The 19,010-nt window shown below is 37.1% G+C and overlaps 3 protein-coding genes across 19 annotated transcripts in view; 1 reads left to right on the forward strand and 2 right to left on the reverse strand.

Annotated features, from left to right (window-relative positions):
• camk2d2 (calcium/calmodulin-dependent protein kinase (CaM kinase) II delta 2) overlaps positions 1–6,188 on the forward strand; it is a 44,989-nt gene extending 38,801 nt beyond the window's left edge. For 9 of the 10 annotated variants that reach the window (XM_005741181.1, XM_005741184.1, XM_005741183.1 and 6 more), the window contains 3 exons: positions 246–340; positions 2,154–2,379; positions 4,588–4,624. In XM_005741181.1, coding sequence (XP_005741238.1) covers positions 246–340; positions 2,154–2,379; positions 4,588–4,591 — 325 coding nt within the window. In that variant the 3' untranslated portion in view covers positions 4,592–4,624. Of the gene's footprint in view, positions 1–245; positions 341–2,153; positions 2,390–4,587 lie in introns of all 10 variants that reach the window. The other variant, XM_005741182.1, reaches the window with a different exon arrangement.
• A 1,887-nt stretch (positions 6,189–8,075) lies between these two features.
• The window catches only part of LOC102206783 (ankyrin-2-like), an 80,044-nt gene continuing 69,109 nt past the window's right edge, over positions 8,076–19,010 (reverse strand). For 7 of the 8 annotated variants that reach the window (XM_005741195.1, XM_005741194.1, XM_005741198.1 and 4 more), the window contains 5 exons: positions 12,255–12,338; positions 12,005–12,169; positions 11,679–11,852; positions 11,369–11,460; positions 8,076–10,069 (listed from right to left, as the gene is read on the reverse strand). In XM_005741195.1, coding sequence (XP_005741252.1) covers positions 9,865–10,069; positions 11,369–11,460; positions 11,679–11,852; positions 12,005–12,169; positions 12,255–12,338 — 720 coding nt within the window. In that variant the 3' untranslated portion in view covers positions 8,076–9,864. The remainder of the gene's footprint in view (positions 10,070–11,368; positions 11,461–11,678; positions 11,853–12,004; positions 12,170–12,254; positions 12,339–19,010) is intronic. The other variant, XM_005741200.1, reaches the window with a different exon arrangement.
• On the reverse strand, positions 12,818–16,644 carry LOC102206497 (uncharacterized). The gene is made up of 2 exons (XM_005741192.1): positions 16,046–16,644; positions 12,818–15,079 (listed from the first exon to the last, which is right to left on the reverse strand). Exons 1-2 carry the CDS (start codon positions 16,094–16,096, stop codon positions 13,307–13,309), a joined length of 1,824 nt encoding a protein of 607 aa, XP_005741249.1. The 5' UTR covers positions 16,097–16,644; the 3' UTR covers positions 12,818–13,306.

Below are 19,010 nucleotides of genomic sequence, written 5' to 3' on the forward strand. Positions count from 1 at the left end.
GTCGAGCGCAGATCCACTGAGCGCTCAACACAGACAGCATCGTCAGAAGGAAAGTTGATAAAATAAATTAAAAATTTATTTTGTATTGTTCGATACATATGCGTACGAACCGAAAGCACTGTATTGAACGGTTCAATATCGATACGAGTATCGTTGCACCCCTAATAAATAAATATATATATAATTTCATAGAATTATTTGCTTGTCTTCTTTGCTGATGCTACATTATGTTTCTGGTGGAACAGGAAAATTTGTGATCCTGGTTTGACTTCCTTTGAGCCTGAGGCCCTGGGCAACCTCGTTGAAGGACATGACTTTCATCGCTTTTATTTTGAGAATGGTAGGTTCAAGACGATTAATTCTAACTTTAGAAAAAAAGCTGCTTTAGCAGTATCTTGAGGACTCATATCGAGAATCGCCTGCAATTTCTGCATTTCAAAAGAAAATTGATAAACTACTAACAACCTGGGTAACATTTGACAAATTAAAATGGAATTAGAAAGAGAATTTGCAGAATTAAAAAGAGAATTTGAAGAGAACTTTTGCTTATGCAAAAGATATCTGCAATTAAAATCTACCAGCTTTTAGTGTAAGAGTTAGAAACAGCTGGCTGACCTCGAATCAGCATTTGACACTAGGAGTAATTAAGGATTATGTTTAAGAAACAGTACTGGAGTCTTTAACCTCCTAGGACCTGGTGTCCACATATGTGGACATCACATTTTGGGTTGTCCAGACCAAAATACAAAATTTTGCTCTACCAGGGCCTGATATCCACGTACGAGGCCATTCTACTGCCACTGTTCTATCAAAATTTAAAACGAATGTCCTCATATGTTGATCTCATTTTTCTCAGAAACAAAAGTCAGGTAAAAAAAATCTGGTAATTCTTTGTTTTTACATTCATCAGGTCCCAATCAGCCCAAATAGCAAAGAGAAATTAAAAATGCATACCACGAAAGAGTTCGGGTCTTAGGAGGTTAAACACAGAGAGTTAGTATAAACATGTTTGCCTACATTGGTATGACAAGATGAATGAACTAATGCACAAGTCGTTTATCTCAGTCACAGTCTGGAGAACTGTTGATTTTTCAGCAGGGGAGAACTTGCATGTTTACATTAAATATTCTGATGAAAACATATGGTTGAAGAGACCAAACACAATCAATATACTCCACTGGAGGAACAAAAAATTTCATTTTGTAGTTTGTTTTAATACAAAGTCGAACATTAAGACTGCTAAATAATTTTTTTGAATCTGCATTCTCCATCTGGTGGTTACTTTGCTGCTGGAACAGCTAAATGTCATCAATGAGGGACAATAAAGGATATTTCTATTCTAAATAACTGCAACTACTAATCTGAGCTGTCAATAGAAATCCATCTTTAGGGAGCTGATAAAACAGAAACAAGCCAAATAAAAAAAGACCTTGAGGAAAACAAATGTATGACATATTAATCTTCTTTTCAACATTCACACTATCAAGTACATCTGTGCATGTCAACACCAGTTCATAAATTTGTAAATGGTTGACTTAAGCTTGTCAAAATGATAAATGTGTGCACAGAGCTACTTTTATTTGGAGGACATAATGCACAAAAAAGGGATAATATGATTAAGATACCTAAAATAACAAAGTCCAGTTCACAACCAAGGAGTTATTCGGATTGTTGTTGAAAGACAATATTATAGGAACATTACTGGAGTTGGACTGGATTGTTTGTCCTATATCAATATTTAGTTCAGTTTGTAGTTCATATTTGCTGCTAAACTACAAGGGCATTGACTAACCTTGGAGCAAAAAAAAAAAAAAATCACTCATGAATAATGACTGCTATAAATGGCAGAATGTCCTCAGTCTGGGTAAAAATAGTTCAGATAAACCAGATATGCCCCAGAAACCTCAATCACTTGGCAACCCCATGCTTGTCCAGTATCCAGCATCAACATATGGAGACTTCACTTGCTCTGATTTCATATCAGTTAATACTCCAAAGAAGAATCAGCATTTTGTTTTTGATGCAACTGTATCTGCTGTATAATATTAACATATAAAAAGGAGCAATTCTTAGCCAACTCTGTGTGGAAAGTGGGGAAATACTACCCATAACATTCACATATTGTGTGGCATCTTTCTCTGTTTCATTTGCAGCATTGTCCAAAGGGAATAAGCCAGTTCACACCATCCTATTGAACCCACATGTGCACCTTATTGGGGAAAATGCAGCATGTATTGCCTATATTCGGCTGACCCAATACATGGATGGCAGTGGCATGCCTCGCACCATGCAGTCTGAGGAGACCCGAGTTTGGCACCGCCGTGATGGAAAGTGGCAGAACATTCACTTTCATCGCTCTGGCTCGCCCAGCATCCCCCAGTAAGAGACAGTAAGAACTGCAAAGCTGAAAATATGTTTTAGGAAAATAGATGTACCACCTGACTAATGTAATGCAGCTGTGGGCTCCGGGGTATGATCACTGTTGGCTGTTGCACCTAATCAATAGAGGGCACACTCTCTGTGCTTAACCAGTCGCATAGCTTATTTCAGTCAGTAATTATAATTATCTGTTTAAACACTTAAACATCTGTTTGACATTGAATTTATTTTTTAATTATCAAACATTATTCAGATGAAGTTGCAGGAAATGATATTACAGAATATAACCAACAACGATCGTGGAATTATGCTTAGAAAAATGATTCTGTTTATCTGCACCTATATTCTTCTACTCTTTTAAAAATTAAGGTATGAGGTTTCATATACATACTACCATTGTGTGGAATTCGAGCTCAACATATTCAACTTCAATTCATGTTTTGATCAAGCTGTAGTACATTGGTATAAAACTTGCCGTTGTCCAATGTAGTGGATGAGACAAAGAAACAGAAAAGGGGCAGTCAGAAAACCTTGAAGACTGTTTTACATATGCACTATTGCATATATAGTATTACAACAGAAACGGCGAGAATGGAATTATTAAGTAGAATATGAAAACGAAGCTGTCGTAGTACTTTAAGCAGGAAGCATTCTTTATATTTCTAGATGTTAAATGCTTACCTCTAGAGAAACATTCTTGCTTCTGCTTGGTGAAAAAAGGGAGGTAACCAGGATGAGCTGTTCGATGAAGTGTGCGTTCTTTTGTGATTCAGCGACATCCTTTTATTGTTAGAGCAAAAATAATTATACCAGGCTTGGCATTGTCGCTCTTGAATTTCCCCGAAGGTTCCTTACTCCTACTAAGATAAAAATAAGTACCAGCTATCACTTCACTATTGAGAAAGCAGGGAATTTCTGTATTACGGTATGATGTAATATTAATTTAACCACAACCCCCCTCTATGTCCTGGGCTTCCTACTCTATCACTTTATCAAAGCTTCAAAGCCAATATTTGGTGTGACCACCTTTATTCTCCAACACAATCTGAACTGTCTTAGCTAGCTTTCTTCTAATATCTTTAAGTGGTCTTCAGGAACTGTTTTTCCACAAGGCTCTCAGTAACAAAGTGCCTAAAGATACAAAAGTTAGTTCTTTGTTCATTTCTCTGTTATATATAGACAAACACTGGTTAGTTAATTCTGTCAGCAAGGTACCTTTTTATGAATGAACAATTCATAGTCTCATTTGTGTGGCCTAATAAGTAAACACAAATCAAAATAAACCACAGCAACAACAACAACAAATCATCTTCTGAAAGTGGCCAGGTCGAATAACTGTGCAAAGAAAACAACTGAAAGAACTTCAGAAAGCCAGGAGAATTATTGCTAAAGACCAATTTGGAAAAAAAGAAAATCTGGCTCCATGGAAGCAAAATATTATAAATGCATGGTGGCTCTATATGTTTGGACGGCATTGTAGCTAGATTATGTAAACCAGTGCTACGAGCACTGGTAGCTAAAAAGTTTCTGAATAATTTTTGATGATTTTTTTCTTTCTTTCTATCTGGGAAGATTAGAATAGTTTATAAATCCATAAATCCATAAAGCCTGTTTCAGTTTAACCGTTGTTTTTAATTAATTGCATGCTCAAAAAAACGTTTTGTCTCACTACCATTTCTTCTTGTTGCATGTTGAAGCTCTACTTGGAACCTTGTTAAGATCCAACCATGCAAAATATGATTTTTTGCCATTTTCAAGTGTTCTTAAACTTTTGATCGGGGCTGTATAATGCGCTGAAACTGTAGTTGTATAACATAAAATATCACCTTAAGCATTCCGTGCAGACTTTCTTTAAAAGTGAAAGAACTCCTGCTGATTTGTTTTGAATTGAGAGCCTGGGAAATGTTCACTTGGCATGGCATGATCATAATATCGTGCATAAACTGTTTGCTTTGCAAAGGTTAAGTATAAATATTGGCATTATATTTGAACACACCTGTGCAAGTGTCTTGTTGGCATTTCTGGGACATTACCAGTAAATAGTATCGCAGAGCTGTTTGCATGCCAGTACCATGCCAGTACTTTTCACTTTCACTGATGTGTGCTTTTCATTACATGCCATTACATGCCTTAATATGTTTTCTCAAAAGATCCTTTTTATGCTGTCTTGTCAGCAATGATTCACATGGTTGCTCTCTGTCTTTTCAGTTAATGGAACATCAACATGTGGTCACATAAAAAAAAAGAAAAAGAAAAAAGAACCCTCATCAGCAAATCTAGTGGAGTTCATGACTGCTCTTTGACCCCTCCATAAGGATATGACATACCACAGGAAACAAGTATTACTACATTTTACTGTTATGGCATTTTATTAATGGACATCATTCGAAACCACCACTGGGTGGCTGCACACCGTATTTGGACATTATGAAACAAGCATATTGAGAAAAAAATCTTTTTTGTTTGTTTTTTTAAGATGTTTTGGTATGCATTTTAAATATAAAATAGAGATCTTTAAAGATCTACAACTGTAACCTCTCCCCAAAAAATAGTTATGTATTTTTATGTGTATTTATGTGTGTGCAATTCAAAAACATTTGGAAGATCAGAATGTTAAAAATTGAGCTTGCTTTAGTTCTGGTGATGTATATACATTGTGATTGTTGGTTTAAAAACACAAAACACAACAAAAACAAATACTGAAATTGCTATTCTTGCTATCAGAGGACTTAAGAGTTTACGTAAAATCCAGTTTATGAGCTACATTTATGTTTGCTATGAGCTAAGTCATACTGTTTAAATTGTCAGATTTCAATCTATAGTACTAATTTAAATGTAAAGAAAAGCAGAGCAGCTTACACTTGCGTTGAGATATGTTTGCCTTTATATAAGTGAAATAAGAAATAAGAGAATGTAGCATATATGTAATATATGAAAATCCAAGACTATTGTGTAGTGCATGGTGGGGGGAGGGGGGTGTTATCGTGCTAAGATCATATGAAACTATTATATCTTCTGTTTGATTTGTCAGTCACTGACTTGTTTGTTTGTATTTGTTAATGTTGTGCATCAGTCCTGTCCAAATGTTTCTAATGTCCTCCAGCATCATGGAACTGTTGTAAAAACAATAACATTGTTATTGTTACCATCCAAATATCGGAATCTCATATCTAAGAGAAGGAGAATAAACTCCGGGTTGCCGAAGCACCACTTACATTTTGTACAAAAAATAAGACGAAAACAAGCTCATTTTTCATAACGTTTGTACTTGTATTGTATAACTGTATGTAGGGTTTCTTTTGTCATTTTATTCTTGTCATATCAGTGTGTTATTTTGCCAATTGCATAGAGGTGGTGCAGATGATGAAGATGGCACAAAAGCACTAGAAGGTTTGCCTTCTGTCAGGTCAAGTGATACAAACTGGTGGTCGGACTAATAGGTCTGGAAGCACTGTAATGAAAAAGTTGCACCAAGGCAAGAGGATGGTATCAGAAAATTGAAGGAGAGAAAGTGCAATGGACTGTAATAAATGTTGGGATGTCTTCCTTGGCGATCAGTGCTTCTGCTAGCCAGTGGGCTTACCACTGCAGGACAATGGCAGTGTCTTTGTCATCCCTACTGTTTGCTCTTTTCGACTGATTTGTCTCTTCTTTTTTAAAAGGGAAAATATGATAAACATTTCTTTCGACAAAACGTATGATGTCAATGCAATACACCACTCCTTATCTGGTGTGTAACTGTTGCCAGCATGGCAATGGATGGCTTAACATGTTTAAGAAATAAATAAATCAGCTAAAATATGTGATAATTGATGTGTTTTAATTTTATTTTGTGTTATTTTGGTATTGATTTTTCATGCATTTGTGTCCTGTGGTTTGGTCACTGTGTGATTAGATGGCTGTGCTTCAGAAATGCTAAGCCCAGACCAGGCTATATTGTTGTGCCTGATTATTTGGATATTTAAAGACTTATATTATATTTTCATGTTTAAACATACTCTGAAATACAACATGTACAACCTGGGCTCTGGGGAGGCCAATCCATGACTGATAGTGTGCATACGTATCTTTTTTCTACGCAGGTATGCTTTTACTGCATTAGCAGTGTGTTTGGGATGATTTTCCGGCTGAAAATGATGCTGTTATTAATCAGATGCTTTCCAGATGGTATTGCATGGTGGACCAAAATATGATTGTTCACAATTCCATCAATTTTGACAAGATCTCCAACAACACTGACTAAAATACAGCCCCAAACCATGACAGAGCCTCAGCTGTGTTTTATAGTATGACTGTAGACAATCACTGTTATGACGTCTTCTTTTGTCCTGATTCCTCAAATTTTTTAAGGATACATTGTACACGATGTCGAAATATGCCAAGTGTTGAGTTGATGGCGCTTTGGGAATCACCTTGTTGTTGCAAAATTACCATTTACTCCTCAAAGTGTTATCTTTGGCTATTTTTTGTATTCAACTAAAGAAATGGAAAAGAATTATGTGCTTTTGCTAGTAACAAACTGTCTAAAGATGCAGTTAAAAATATGTTCTTTGCTAATTTGCCTGTTTTGTGTAGATACAACACTGGTTGATCCTTGTAGTTAGATGCCTTTTTGTGCATGAATGATTGATTAAAAAAATATTCCCCTGAAAATGGTCAGGTGTGAGGACTGGACTGAAAATGTGTGAGAAAGCATTTAAATATTTAAGCTACCAGGTGAAACATGTGTTTATGATCAATAAAGTTGGATTCTACTTACCTTGGTAGTATGGAGGTAAAGTGTATTAAATAAGCAGTTCAACCTTAAATGACCTCCTTGGATGAAGATTTGTTAACCTTTCAACCCTCTTACCATCAACAAGTTCTTGAATTCTCTAGCTTTGTCGGGCTACTGCACAAGGACAACTGCAGGGTGCTAAACCAAGGAAAGGATCTTTAGATCACATCTCCAGAAGAGTGCATTTCACACAGACCTGAACATGTGTCAATTAGGCAAATCAATCTCTTAACCCACTGTGATGAAAGCTGTCCTGTTTATAAACCATTTCTTCCCAAGTAGCTGATTTGACTCTTAGTAAACATGGGTGCAGATTTATGGATCATTTGTAATACTTTTTAAAGACTGGAACTGTGTCTTTGAAAATGTGTAGTGTGAGGTAAAATTCATGCAACCCATTTATCTTGAGTTTAAATGGAAATCTGTTTCTTCTGGGTTACCCCTGATGCCCAGCAGGAGGCAGTACAAACTCTACTAAGTACATGTGCCTAACATATCTTTATTATAAAACTGATGGGACTGGATGTAGCAGGAATTAAAAAAGAAAATTTTTAAGAAAATTTTTCCTTTGTCACAGTAGAAAAAGTGTAGTGTATTAGACATTTTCCCAACAAACAAAAGCTCCCCAGTTCAGTTCTGAGACATAAATCCTTTTGGAGTGAAGTCAGGAAGAAAATCCAGCATGATATTCATGGTCAAATATGCAGACAAGGCGCCATCTTGCAAATAAAGAAGCAGAGTAAAGTAGTTTCTAGAAAAGCACAGATGGAATTAATAATTCTCAGTTCCAGTAAGCTCTGAACTTGGTTATGCAAGACCTCCCCTGAGACACAACCATCAACAATACACCCAAGCTACTATTTTGGCATGTCAAAATGGCCCATTTTACAGTTAAAAGATGTAATCAGATACAACACTGCACATTTGTAGATTTTTATTCTCAGCTATAGATACACTGCAGCCATTTTCTTTTCTGCACTTTTGACTTTTGATACAGTAATACATGCCTTTATAGATATTTATTTATATATGCATTGTATATGTATATAACGGGTCATCATCACAGAGAAGGGATGCTGAGTCTTCAAATTAAAAGCATATCTGTCACAGTGAATCTCCACTAATTTGCATTTTTTTTCTCTAAATCACAAAATAAACAGTGAGAGTGAGAGTAAATACATTGCATGTTGTAAATACAAACAGTAGCGATGCTCCGAGCTGTGGATAATCATATATTTAAGCTCTCAACCTGCTTTGTTACAGCAATCCCTCCACAATGAGACTATCCCTGTGGCTGATATATTCTGTACCTTGTATTGCAGTGCACAGAAAGCATGGAGGTTTCCTCTTCTGACATTCAGGAGTGCAAATGCTAATTGTGTAAAATAAACATTTCTTTTCTTTGCTGACAGAAACTGCTACACATCCTTTAACTACACACGCCGAATCATTCACTCACACACATAACACAAAACCGCCTTTATCTACTTCAACAATCGGATTCAAAAGATAAACTAACAAATCTTTACATAAATAAAACACTGAGTGTATCATCATCTTACCACAAATGTAATATTAGAAAACTGGGATTATTTCATTTCCCAGTGCCAAATCCTGAGGGGCTGAATTATTAAATTAAATAACTTCTCTACACGAAAATGAAAAAACAAACAAACAAACAAACAAACAAACAAACATCAGCAAACAAGTTAAAATCAACTACAGAAACTTTTGACCAGCGTTCAGTGTGGTATTTAACTCATCAAATGCACAGACAAAATCAAACCTAAAGCACGTACAGTCACACCTGCACTCATCACATCCATACTTTAAAAGAGGAGGTCAACAATGTTTAGTTGAAACATAATAATAAAGAATGAAACACACACACACACACACACAAGGTAAAGAAAAGCAGAAGGGCAATCCACACAACGACAAAGCAGTCAAAGCTAGGATCAAACTGACAGATGTTGATTAGTCATGCCTGTTAAGTTCACATGAGTGATTATTCATTCCTAGGCTACAGATGTCAGTAATGTTGAGATTAAATAGAATATATAATTCCCAAAGACAGAGTACACATAGTCAACACGAAACACAACAGCAGCAGTTAAATTCAGTGTCAGTACAGTCTGATTTTCTGTTTGTGACATCTTGACCATCTGAATCAAAAAAGCAGAGGCTAGTACAGTGAGTGAGAAGTTGTTTTTTTTTCATAAAGGATTATCTGTGAAAGTTGTGAGAGGCAGTGCAATGTGAAATATCGTCTTTCAGTCCAAGCACCTACTCCAAGAGCAGTACCAGTGTTTTTAAGTAAAATGTACTTCGGAGGTTTGTGAGTTATTTGATGGGGATAGTGTCGCTCTGTTTTCTTTGAGTGTTCTGTTGCTCTACCACAGGATAAGACAAACCTATCAGACAACTTGAATCAGAAAGTAAAACAATCAGGAGATCAACAAAAGGCTTTCTTTGGTCACAAAAGGCAAAAAAATAAAAATATAAAATAAAGAAACTCAGAAGTACTTTAAAACCACACAGGGAAAAAACTCCAAATCAAGAACTAAAGATCATCTTCCAGGTCCTAAAGGGGAAGACTGTGGTAGCTTTGAGGTGTGTTTGTGCACACTAGGATTGCATGTGACTAATGCATAGGACTAGCAGGGATTTTAGCATGGGCACAACGAGGGAGTTGGGCAGAGTGTTACTCAATCATTTACTCTTCCTTCCTCATCGTCATTGTTCTTTTCTTCTTCGTAGTAGCGGTGAAAGAGCTGGTGGAGATGCTGTTGGAGATCACGGGTTTTCGATCCTTTTCTGGGGTGGTCCACTTTCTCTTGAATGACCTGTTTGCGCTGCCCAGCTCCCTCAACCACTGTTCGTGTGAGAGTGCAACCTTTACGCAGATGGGCCCTGGACAGGTAGCAAGAGGCAGGGAGGGGAAATAGATAAAGAAAGATAAATATCTTTGAAAAAATTCACCTGTGGAAAATAAAGTAAAGGAAGAGCTATAGTTACAGATATGTTATAGGAGAAAAAAAAACCCCACACAGATTAGACCGTGTAAATCCAACATTACATTTTTGGATTTACACAGTTGAATTGAATTCAGGTTTACTTATAAAGTGCCAAATCCCAACAACGATCACCTCAGGACACTTGATACTGTAAAGTAAAGACCCTATAGTATTCTGAAGAAAACCCCAATAATAATCAAGTGACTCTATATCACCCACATGGGGGACGAAATGTGAAAGCTTTTTTAGAAACTCTAGAAACCACAAATAAACCTGCCGTCTGAAAGCAGAAGTGCTCTGTTGGGATAATATAAAACTGTCTGATGACGGTATGATGAAGCCTGATTACTCAGGATTTTGTATGTAAAGAGAAGGACTTTAAATTCAGTTGTGGACAGTGAGCCTGAGAAGCAGTTATGGGAGAAATTGATCTCTCTTTCTCATCTCTATTAATACTCGCTGCACACATGCACAGCAACTTCATGGTCTTGATGCATGCTCGATCGTCCAGGTAAGGAAATCCCCACAACTTGATTCTGTTCATCTGGACCTGAAATCACTATGACTAGATGAAAGGAATCAATTTTTTGTGAGCAACTTCATAGCTATTTTCTTAGTGGAGAAAGCTTAAGATTGTGTTGCAAAACTCATACTGTTAAGGCTGAAAACATGTCGTCCCCTGCGTGGAACCTGAATTCAGGTTCCTCAAACCAAGGAATTTCTTTTGAGCCAGTTTTTCCTGAATTAAACTTGTTTGTAAAATACCACCATTAGGAAACCTACGGAATTCTACTCAAAACTCATTTGTGTCAAAATGTATCTTTTTCCTTTTCATTTTTGTGTCTTTTGCTTGTTAATTACTTGGAATATTTAAGGCTATTCAACTTCTATACTACTCAAAAGCAGCAACACAAAGTAATCACTAAAACTATGATTTACTAAAAACAACTAAATAGTGCATGAATAATAATTTTAATGTAGTGCACGGGACAACATTTTCTTACAGTTGTTCACAAGAGTTAAAAAATTATAAACTCACATCTCACTGGTTTATTTACACGTTTGACTTTGAATTGATTAAGAATACAAAAAAATTGTTTGCCAGCACAAATGAACATGCGCAAACATTAGTCAATAATAGTAAGCTTCACACACACACACACACACACACACACGTGCACTACAGTAGGCACACCTCCTGACCACTGTTCCATCCTCTTTGATAGTCTCTCTTTCTACCACCAGAGGGAGCTCTGTTCCGCTAAAACCACTAAAATAACCGAATGCCTGGTGGCATGAAAAGCAGAGAACACAGTCTCTTAATTCAAAGTGATTAAATAATAAAAAACATACATTTGAAACTCGAAACATCTTCACAATGTTCTGTTTGTTTATTATTATTTTTAAACCTAAGGTGCTAAGACATGAAGAATGTTGATGTATAAGTATTATGTTAATATGTGGTTATGTGGTTGGGGAATAACGGTGACAAAGTGTTTAAAAACCTTCTTGAAGTCGTCCTGGGCTGTAGGCAGATCAGAGGTCAAAGACTGATCACCATGGTGTGTCACTGTCCTTTCACCCTCCAACACGGTTGTCCTTTCCGTGTGACTGATCTTGCGGCCATCAGCCGTCTCCTGCCTTGATGATGACGAATGCTCACGTTCGGTAAAAGTCACCTAGGTCAGAAACTTTATTTAGCTGTACTTTATATATTAATATCAGTATAGATGTTACACCTTCCATTTTTTGGTAAAAAACAAAACAAAAAACAACCCCAAAACAAAACAGAACAAAACACTATGAAGAAGGACATCTGCAACGAACATACCTCTGTGTGGTCTCCCTCACTTTTCACGACTGTCCGCTTCACAACCTTAGAGTAGCCATCTCCCTCCGCTGCAGGGACAAACCCCTGAGGAGCTCCTTCTAAGGTCGTCTCTTCATGCTCCGCACCATCCGCGGAAACACACTTACGTATAATTTTACGGGTAACCTGAGCAAGATAATGCATTTAACGACTATATATAGGATTAACTTTCGAAGCTGCATATAATGCATATAGTGCATTTTTTCTCCACCTTTTTGACAACTATGTGTCCATTTTCATCCTTGTACCTTTCTTCTGACACCGACTGGGCAGGGAGGTCTGGCATTTCATCAGCCTATGAGGAAAACAAGACAACTAATAATCAGACAGGCTCATTTGGGTCAGTGAAATATTCACTTCTTTAACTGACAAATTAGTGCAACTGTATGTTCGAGTATAATAATGCACACAACTTTTAAGCAGTAATTCAGTGAGAAAACAGAGACTTCGGGACACAGGAAACAAACTTGCATTTTCAGATGTATTTTGTTAAATAAACCAAGAAAAAAAAGTGCTCACATCAGCACAAAACTCTCAGGTTAGGCTCATACATGTTAATCAAGGGGTGTGTTATCTAATTTGAACCCATTTTCATCCTTTCTGTTAAGACTTAAGGTTGTTAGAAAATAAACATTTGTAACTTGACAGTGAAAGTTTTTAGCTTTCATTTAGTTGCCACACTGGTTTAAAAGTCATGCTAAATCAGATACCTGAATGACAACTCTTCTTTGTACTATTCTGGCAGTCAAAAATTCATCATCTGAACTTTCTGACATTGATCCAAGCTCAGCGTTGATCTCCTGACCAAGCAACACAAATCCATTGACATTTAATAATGAATGACAGCATGAATGCTAGGTTTGCAGGAAAGCAAGCAAGAAGCAGAGTGATATGTTGCACTTTCAGATGATTGCATGTCGTTTTGTACATTACACTGAAAGTACAACATGGCAGTCTATAATTAAACAAAAAAAGAAAATACACCATGCTCTTACCTAGATGACAATAAATGTGCCTACTGATGAAAAAAAAAGTAACTCATGTTATCACTGTGAGTGATCCTACTAGTTACAGGCAGCAAAGTGACATGCTAAGTTAGGATTAGTCAAATGTGAAATCAAAACAAATTAAGGGTTAGAAGGAGTTTTAGCTCCCATTCACGTGGCTACAGGGTTACCAGCAGTCATTCCTCTCTGAAGCAAATATAGTCATTTGGCCAAGCTCAGCTCTGGGGAAAACACTTGCAGTTTTTTTTACCAACTCTCATCTTACCCTTGTCAGAGATTTATCAGTATCATGATATGCTGCAGTTTCACAGATAGGTGGTGGTTGTGAAGTCTCACACAAGGTGAATTCTTCATCTGATGTTTCTTGCATTTCTTCTCTCTTTACATCTACATGATAAAGAGGCTCATGGACAAAAGAAGCGTCTTCGTAATCTTCACTTCCAGAAGACAACAGTACTTTTTGATTCAACTTTTCCTGCACTCTAGAGTGATCCTGGGCTTGACCTCCACTTGACCTAGCTCTTGTCTCAGATTCATCGGGATCAGGCTCTGAGAAATCGGATGAACCCTGTTTGCAGTCAAAGTAAGGCTCTGGGTCAGAATATTCATTGGTTGGACTGTCTGCACCACTGTGCACTATAGGACTATATCCTGAAGGTATCTGAGTATAGGTAGATGAAATAGAGGAGGCCTCTGCATAGCCAGGTGGCAAGTTGTACTCTTCATCAGAGGCTGAAGAAGAATCAGTTTTGGGTTTGACTGAAGAAGACTCAGAGTCAAAACATTCATCGTCTACTGAAGTCAGAGATCCTTCTGAATGGTGTTCACTGGTCCTGTCCTCATCTGAAGATATTTTTAAGTTCCTTGATGAGGAATTGGGCACCAGTTCTTCAAAGCTGAAATTTCTTGCAGATATCACTGTCTCAGGAGTCAAATCAGAAAGAGACTGTGAAGACAAATCTTCATTATGTATACTGTCAACAGAGTTTGCTGCCCATAACTGAAGTCTATCTGGGTTAGTCTGTGATTCTGTCACACCTTTAAAGTCATTAGATGGCAAAGCTAATTCATGTGCTTCTTGACTCTGAAGAATGTCAGTTGTAGCATCTTCCCAACAAATATCTTTCTCAGGTATGTCAGACTTGCTCTTTGTAGCAACTGAAGGAAATTTCTGAGTATTATTTAGACCATGTGTGCTTAACTGAAATGCATCCACATGAAAACTTGGTTGTTCCATTTCTTCACAAAGTCTTTGGGAAGATTCTGGGCTCAAAAGGGATTCATTAGAGGACTCAGAACTGTCTTTATGAAGACCAGAGCTTGATGGTACGCTTGTGACAAGTTTTGTTACATCGGGAATGACTGAGACCATTTCATGTTCAAGCTGAATGGATGTCTGGAAATGTGGATGCTCTGTAATGGGAATATCTGGGTTATCTACTGCAAGCTGTGCAGCAGATGATAGATTGACTTTTAGCATATCACTATATTCTGCAGGGCCGTGATCCTGAAGGAAAATATCTTGGAACTCATACATTTGGTCAACTGCAGGGATCTCGTTGGTGGATTCAGATGAATGTGGTTTAAGTGCCTCTGGTCTAAACTTAAGTTTCATCTCCTCCAGATCTGACAGAAGCTGGTCAAGCTGAGGGGACCCAGACCCTGGTGGTGTTGGTGTGGATTCTGAGGACATGACAGTTGCAGCATCTGGGCTATCTTGAGCTGTTTGAGAGACTGATTCTAGAGTCATGAAGCTTGGTTTAACTAAGCCATAATCTTCACTTGTGGGAGATGACATTTTGTCTTTTTCCTGTGGTGCACTAATTTGATTGTTCACTGTGCTGTCAAATTGTGCTTTACTCAAGTCAAAGTTAGCTGGAATTGGTAATTCTAGTTTTTTAGTGAAAACTGTATTTGAATCACATGGTAAGGATGGGGATTCTGCTGGAAAGACCTGCCTCTGTCCTAAATCAAGATTTTTTTGTTGTGAATCTTGTGAAATATTTGTCTTGGAAGATGCAGGTGACACCTGAAAGAAATGGTACAATGAAGTGGGAATTAAAAATAAATATCATGGGTGGTTTTGTTGTTGATTTAAGGAAGACTCCAATGACGCATGCATTTTCCAAGATTTTTCAAGGACAAGTTGGTGTTTTAAATACAAGAACAATGAGCAATATTTTAAATAATTAAGTTCACTTGTAGTGCACATGCATATAAAACAGAATTAACATATTAAGAAATATGTTAATACATGTATTTAACAAGCAGCATGAGGTTTAAAAAGCATGGCATGACCTATTAAGATGCCCATTGATATTTTTGAAATATTCTTCATAGCAGTACATAATTGACAAGACATTATATTACAACTATGATAGACTTGCAAAAATGAATAACAAAAGATTTGATTTACTGTGAAGATGAACATGCATAAGTATAGTATAAAGTCACTTCCATGTCATATAAAGTCAGCCATCCAGCAGTTTATAAAATTTGCTAGTGCATTTTGCTGAGCTGCATTACTGCAATAATAATAACACTGTTTCAAAAATCTGCCCAAATGACACAGCATTATAAGGAAAGGTTACAAAAACACATCAGGTGAAAATTTGAATCAACGCAACCAACCCAAGGTGTTGCGCCCCTGCCAATACATTTGAGAAAGCAAAATGTGTGGGTTTTAAATGTAAAAATTATTTGGCGGAGGATGTACTTTCAAAGAGGAAGAAAAATATCAGCTGTGGCAAAGTTAGAATTCTGTGTTTTTTAACTGAACAGCTAAATATTGCAAAAAATTTGCTGCAACTACAGTAAATAAAAAATAAATTTCTATTGGTAATCTCTATTAGTTTTGCTTCAGAGAAAGGGCATTCTACCTGTTCTAATGCAAACATGCCATGGTCAGACAGCCATTGCTTGTTATTGGTGGAAGCTACTACTTATAAAAATCAACACTGCATTCACTGATATGCAACAGCCTTTGCTGCCTTACCAATGCCATGGAAATATTTCTCTTGAACTTGATCGTGGATTTTCTTTTCATGGGCTTTTCATGTACTTGGGAAGATCAGTCTTGGACATGTGATATTGTTGTGTCCATTTTTGTTCATACACAAGTTGTATTCACTTCAGGGATTCTTTTTTCCTTGAGGTTGTTCATTGGAAAGCCTCCTCCAGCCAGGTACCATGATGAAAACCACTGTTTTCTACAGATGGCTTGTGACTCAAATGATGAAAACTAGCTGTGGTTTATTGTGATCTAATATAGAGTTTTTGGCATTTAGGCTTTATTAAAAAACAAACTGAAAAACGATTATTTATATCTTAGTAAAGAGTTATAGGTTCGTTTTCAGATGTTTCATTTTGTGTAGTCTTTGTTTCAAGATATGTATCTGTGACTGTAACTAATGTAGAGTGAAATCAGAATTTTGTAATCTATTTGAATGCTCTTCTATTTTTTCTTCTTACTTGCCAAAACCAACAGCAACAGATCCTCTGTCTGAACTAGCCTGCATGCCAGATATACTTGGGCAAGATAGTAACCCCAAGTTGCTCTTCGATGCATCCACTGGAGTGTGAATTTTAGACAGAAAGCAATTGCATAGAAAAAGAAAAAAAAAGTGCTTGTATGAGTGGGTGAATAAGGCAAGTTGTAGCGCTCCGAGTGCCTTGTCAGAGTAGAAAAGTGCTATATAAGAACCAGTCCATTTACTACTGCTTGAGCATAGGGCTTTGTCTGATTGTTGGGGAGTTTCACTCTAATCTGAATTTTAAATAATTTTAGTGATTGCAGGCAACAAATCATCAACAACTGACTGTGTACACCTTTTTTTGTACAGTACATTTATGGGGGACCCGTAGGATTGAATATCCTATACTCTAAAGTATAGAGTGTACAATACACATTGTATACAATACAAACTAGTGTATACAATCGATAATATGGTCATATCACATAAAAGAAAAATAGCAAAACATAAATAATTACAGTGTCTCTCCAGATTAGATAGATAGGTAATTTTATTATCTGAGCTGTGAATATACAATGTTATGCCTATAATGTCTATTCTCTGAAAGACAGAATTGAGTTGGTGGAAGACAGATGATCTGTGACAAAGCACAACACCTGTCAACTCCCTCTGGTGGCCCATCTGCACCATGTGATGACAATTCATTTGCTAACTTTTTATTTGTCCAGAGAACATAGTGACAGATATAGCATTTCATTTCCTTTCTAAATTATTTGTTGCACCAAATATTATAATGTCTTAAAATCAGAGTCAAATACCTCAGCACTCCTGAACAAAACTGTTTTGACCAGATGGTGACCCTTTAATTTATAATTTATGTTGTCACGCCTCCATTTGAATGTGCCCATACAGCATCAGATAGGCATTTCTGCTGGTGCAACTCTACTAACTAATGCAAAAGCTTCTTTGGAAAGAATAAAACAGATAAACAACTGGTCACACTGCATGCTGAGTATGAGCAGTAGGTCAGCCACAACATTGAAACTACCTGATATTTGGTAGACACCCAGCAAAACACCTATGGTCCACTTATGCATGCACATAGGATGTTACATGCAGGTTACACTATACAAGACTAGACCTTGACTAGACCGTACTCCAAAATGTGGCCTGGATTTCCAGCATTACAGCCTTAAGCCTGTGACAAAGTCAGCAGACTTGAGCTTAATAAAACTTGACTAGCGTTAGGGGTGGGCGATAGAAACGGTATACGATAGAAACAATATAAATTTGGCCAACGGTAGAGATTTTGACTTATACCGCTCTACCGTGATAGCGCATGTTGACGGCGTCATCAAGCTGTGCCTGTTTTGGTCGAAAGCATTGCAGCAGCTGCAAACAACATCATCTGCAAATTATGCCGGGCGACAGTAATAGCAAAGAGACGAAGCACTTTTCGAATATGGGGAAAGCTAAAAACTGCGCTTCCTCCACTTCCGTACCATTGATTCAATAATGATGAATTCTCTCGCAGCTGTTCTATTCCCATGTTGTTGCAGTATATTAATGACTAACCTCGTATTGTGGATGGATTACCTCAGTTGTTCTCCTGACTGAAGTTTTGTCCGTTTATAGCATCCCGCCATGCAATTGCATTTGTCCCTAACCACCAGAAATCCTCACGTTAACTTTTATCGAGTGGAAAAAGGTTAGCGTTCATCCTTCAGCTTCACTGTGCTAATGTTATGCTAACATAGCTGTTTTGCTAGCGATCACGTAGCACATCATTATATACCAGCTAGTCCAACTTCAGTAACCCTACAAAAATCACTGCTGTTTAGTTTTCTGTCTGTTTTCATTTATGTTGGAAGTCATAGCAGACCTGTACATTTTAATTTTTCAGAAATCTCTCAGTCAGAACATGCTATATCATGTTTAAGTGGAAACTAGCGAGCTAACTTCCTGCTAACTTCTAACTCCATTAAATTTAATAAATTCTGTTTTCATGGATGCCTGGATGTTAAACGTAATTGTTACACCTGGTAAAGCAGCAACGCTGATTATTTTATTAAGGATGAAAGAATTTAGACAGTTTTTCATTTGACTTTGGGACCTGAAGCAGACAGAGTTTTGGACCCGGATTACTCCGCGAAGCTCATGACTACGGCAGCCGTAACGCTCCGGCAATCCATCAAGCTGTGCGCCTTCATAGCTTACCAAAATCATACTAAAACATTTTTTGACAGATTTCTACGCGCCCTGTACCACATAAAATCGGTTCGAGGTGAGTAAGCACAACCAGAATTCAGACATAAGGCACACTGTCGATTTCTGAGAAAATGAAAGTATTTTATGCCTTATAGCGGGGGGTAGACAACCTTTCTGATGATGAGTACCATCTAAAATTTCCTCAGAAGTCAATGTGCCATATGATTGCATTAGCAATAAATTTAATAACTCTATATTGACAGTTACACACTATATAGA

The sequence above is a fragment of the Pundamilia nyererei genome, unplaced genomic scaffold (assembly GCF_000239375.1).
Source record: "Pundamilia nyererei isolate P.nyererei 1_Seehausen unplaced genomic scaffold, PunNye1.0 scaffold00107, whole genome shotgun sequence".
NCBI lineage: Eukaryota > Metazoa > Chordata > Actinopteri > Cichliformes > Cichlidae > Pundamilia > Pundamilia nyererei.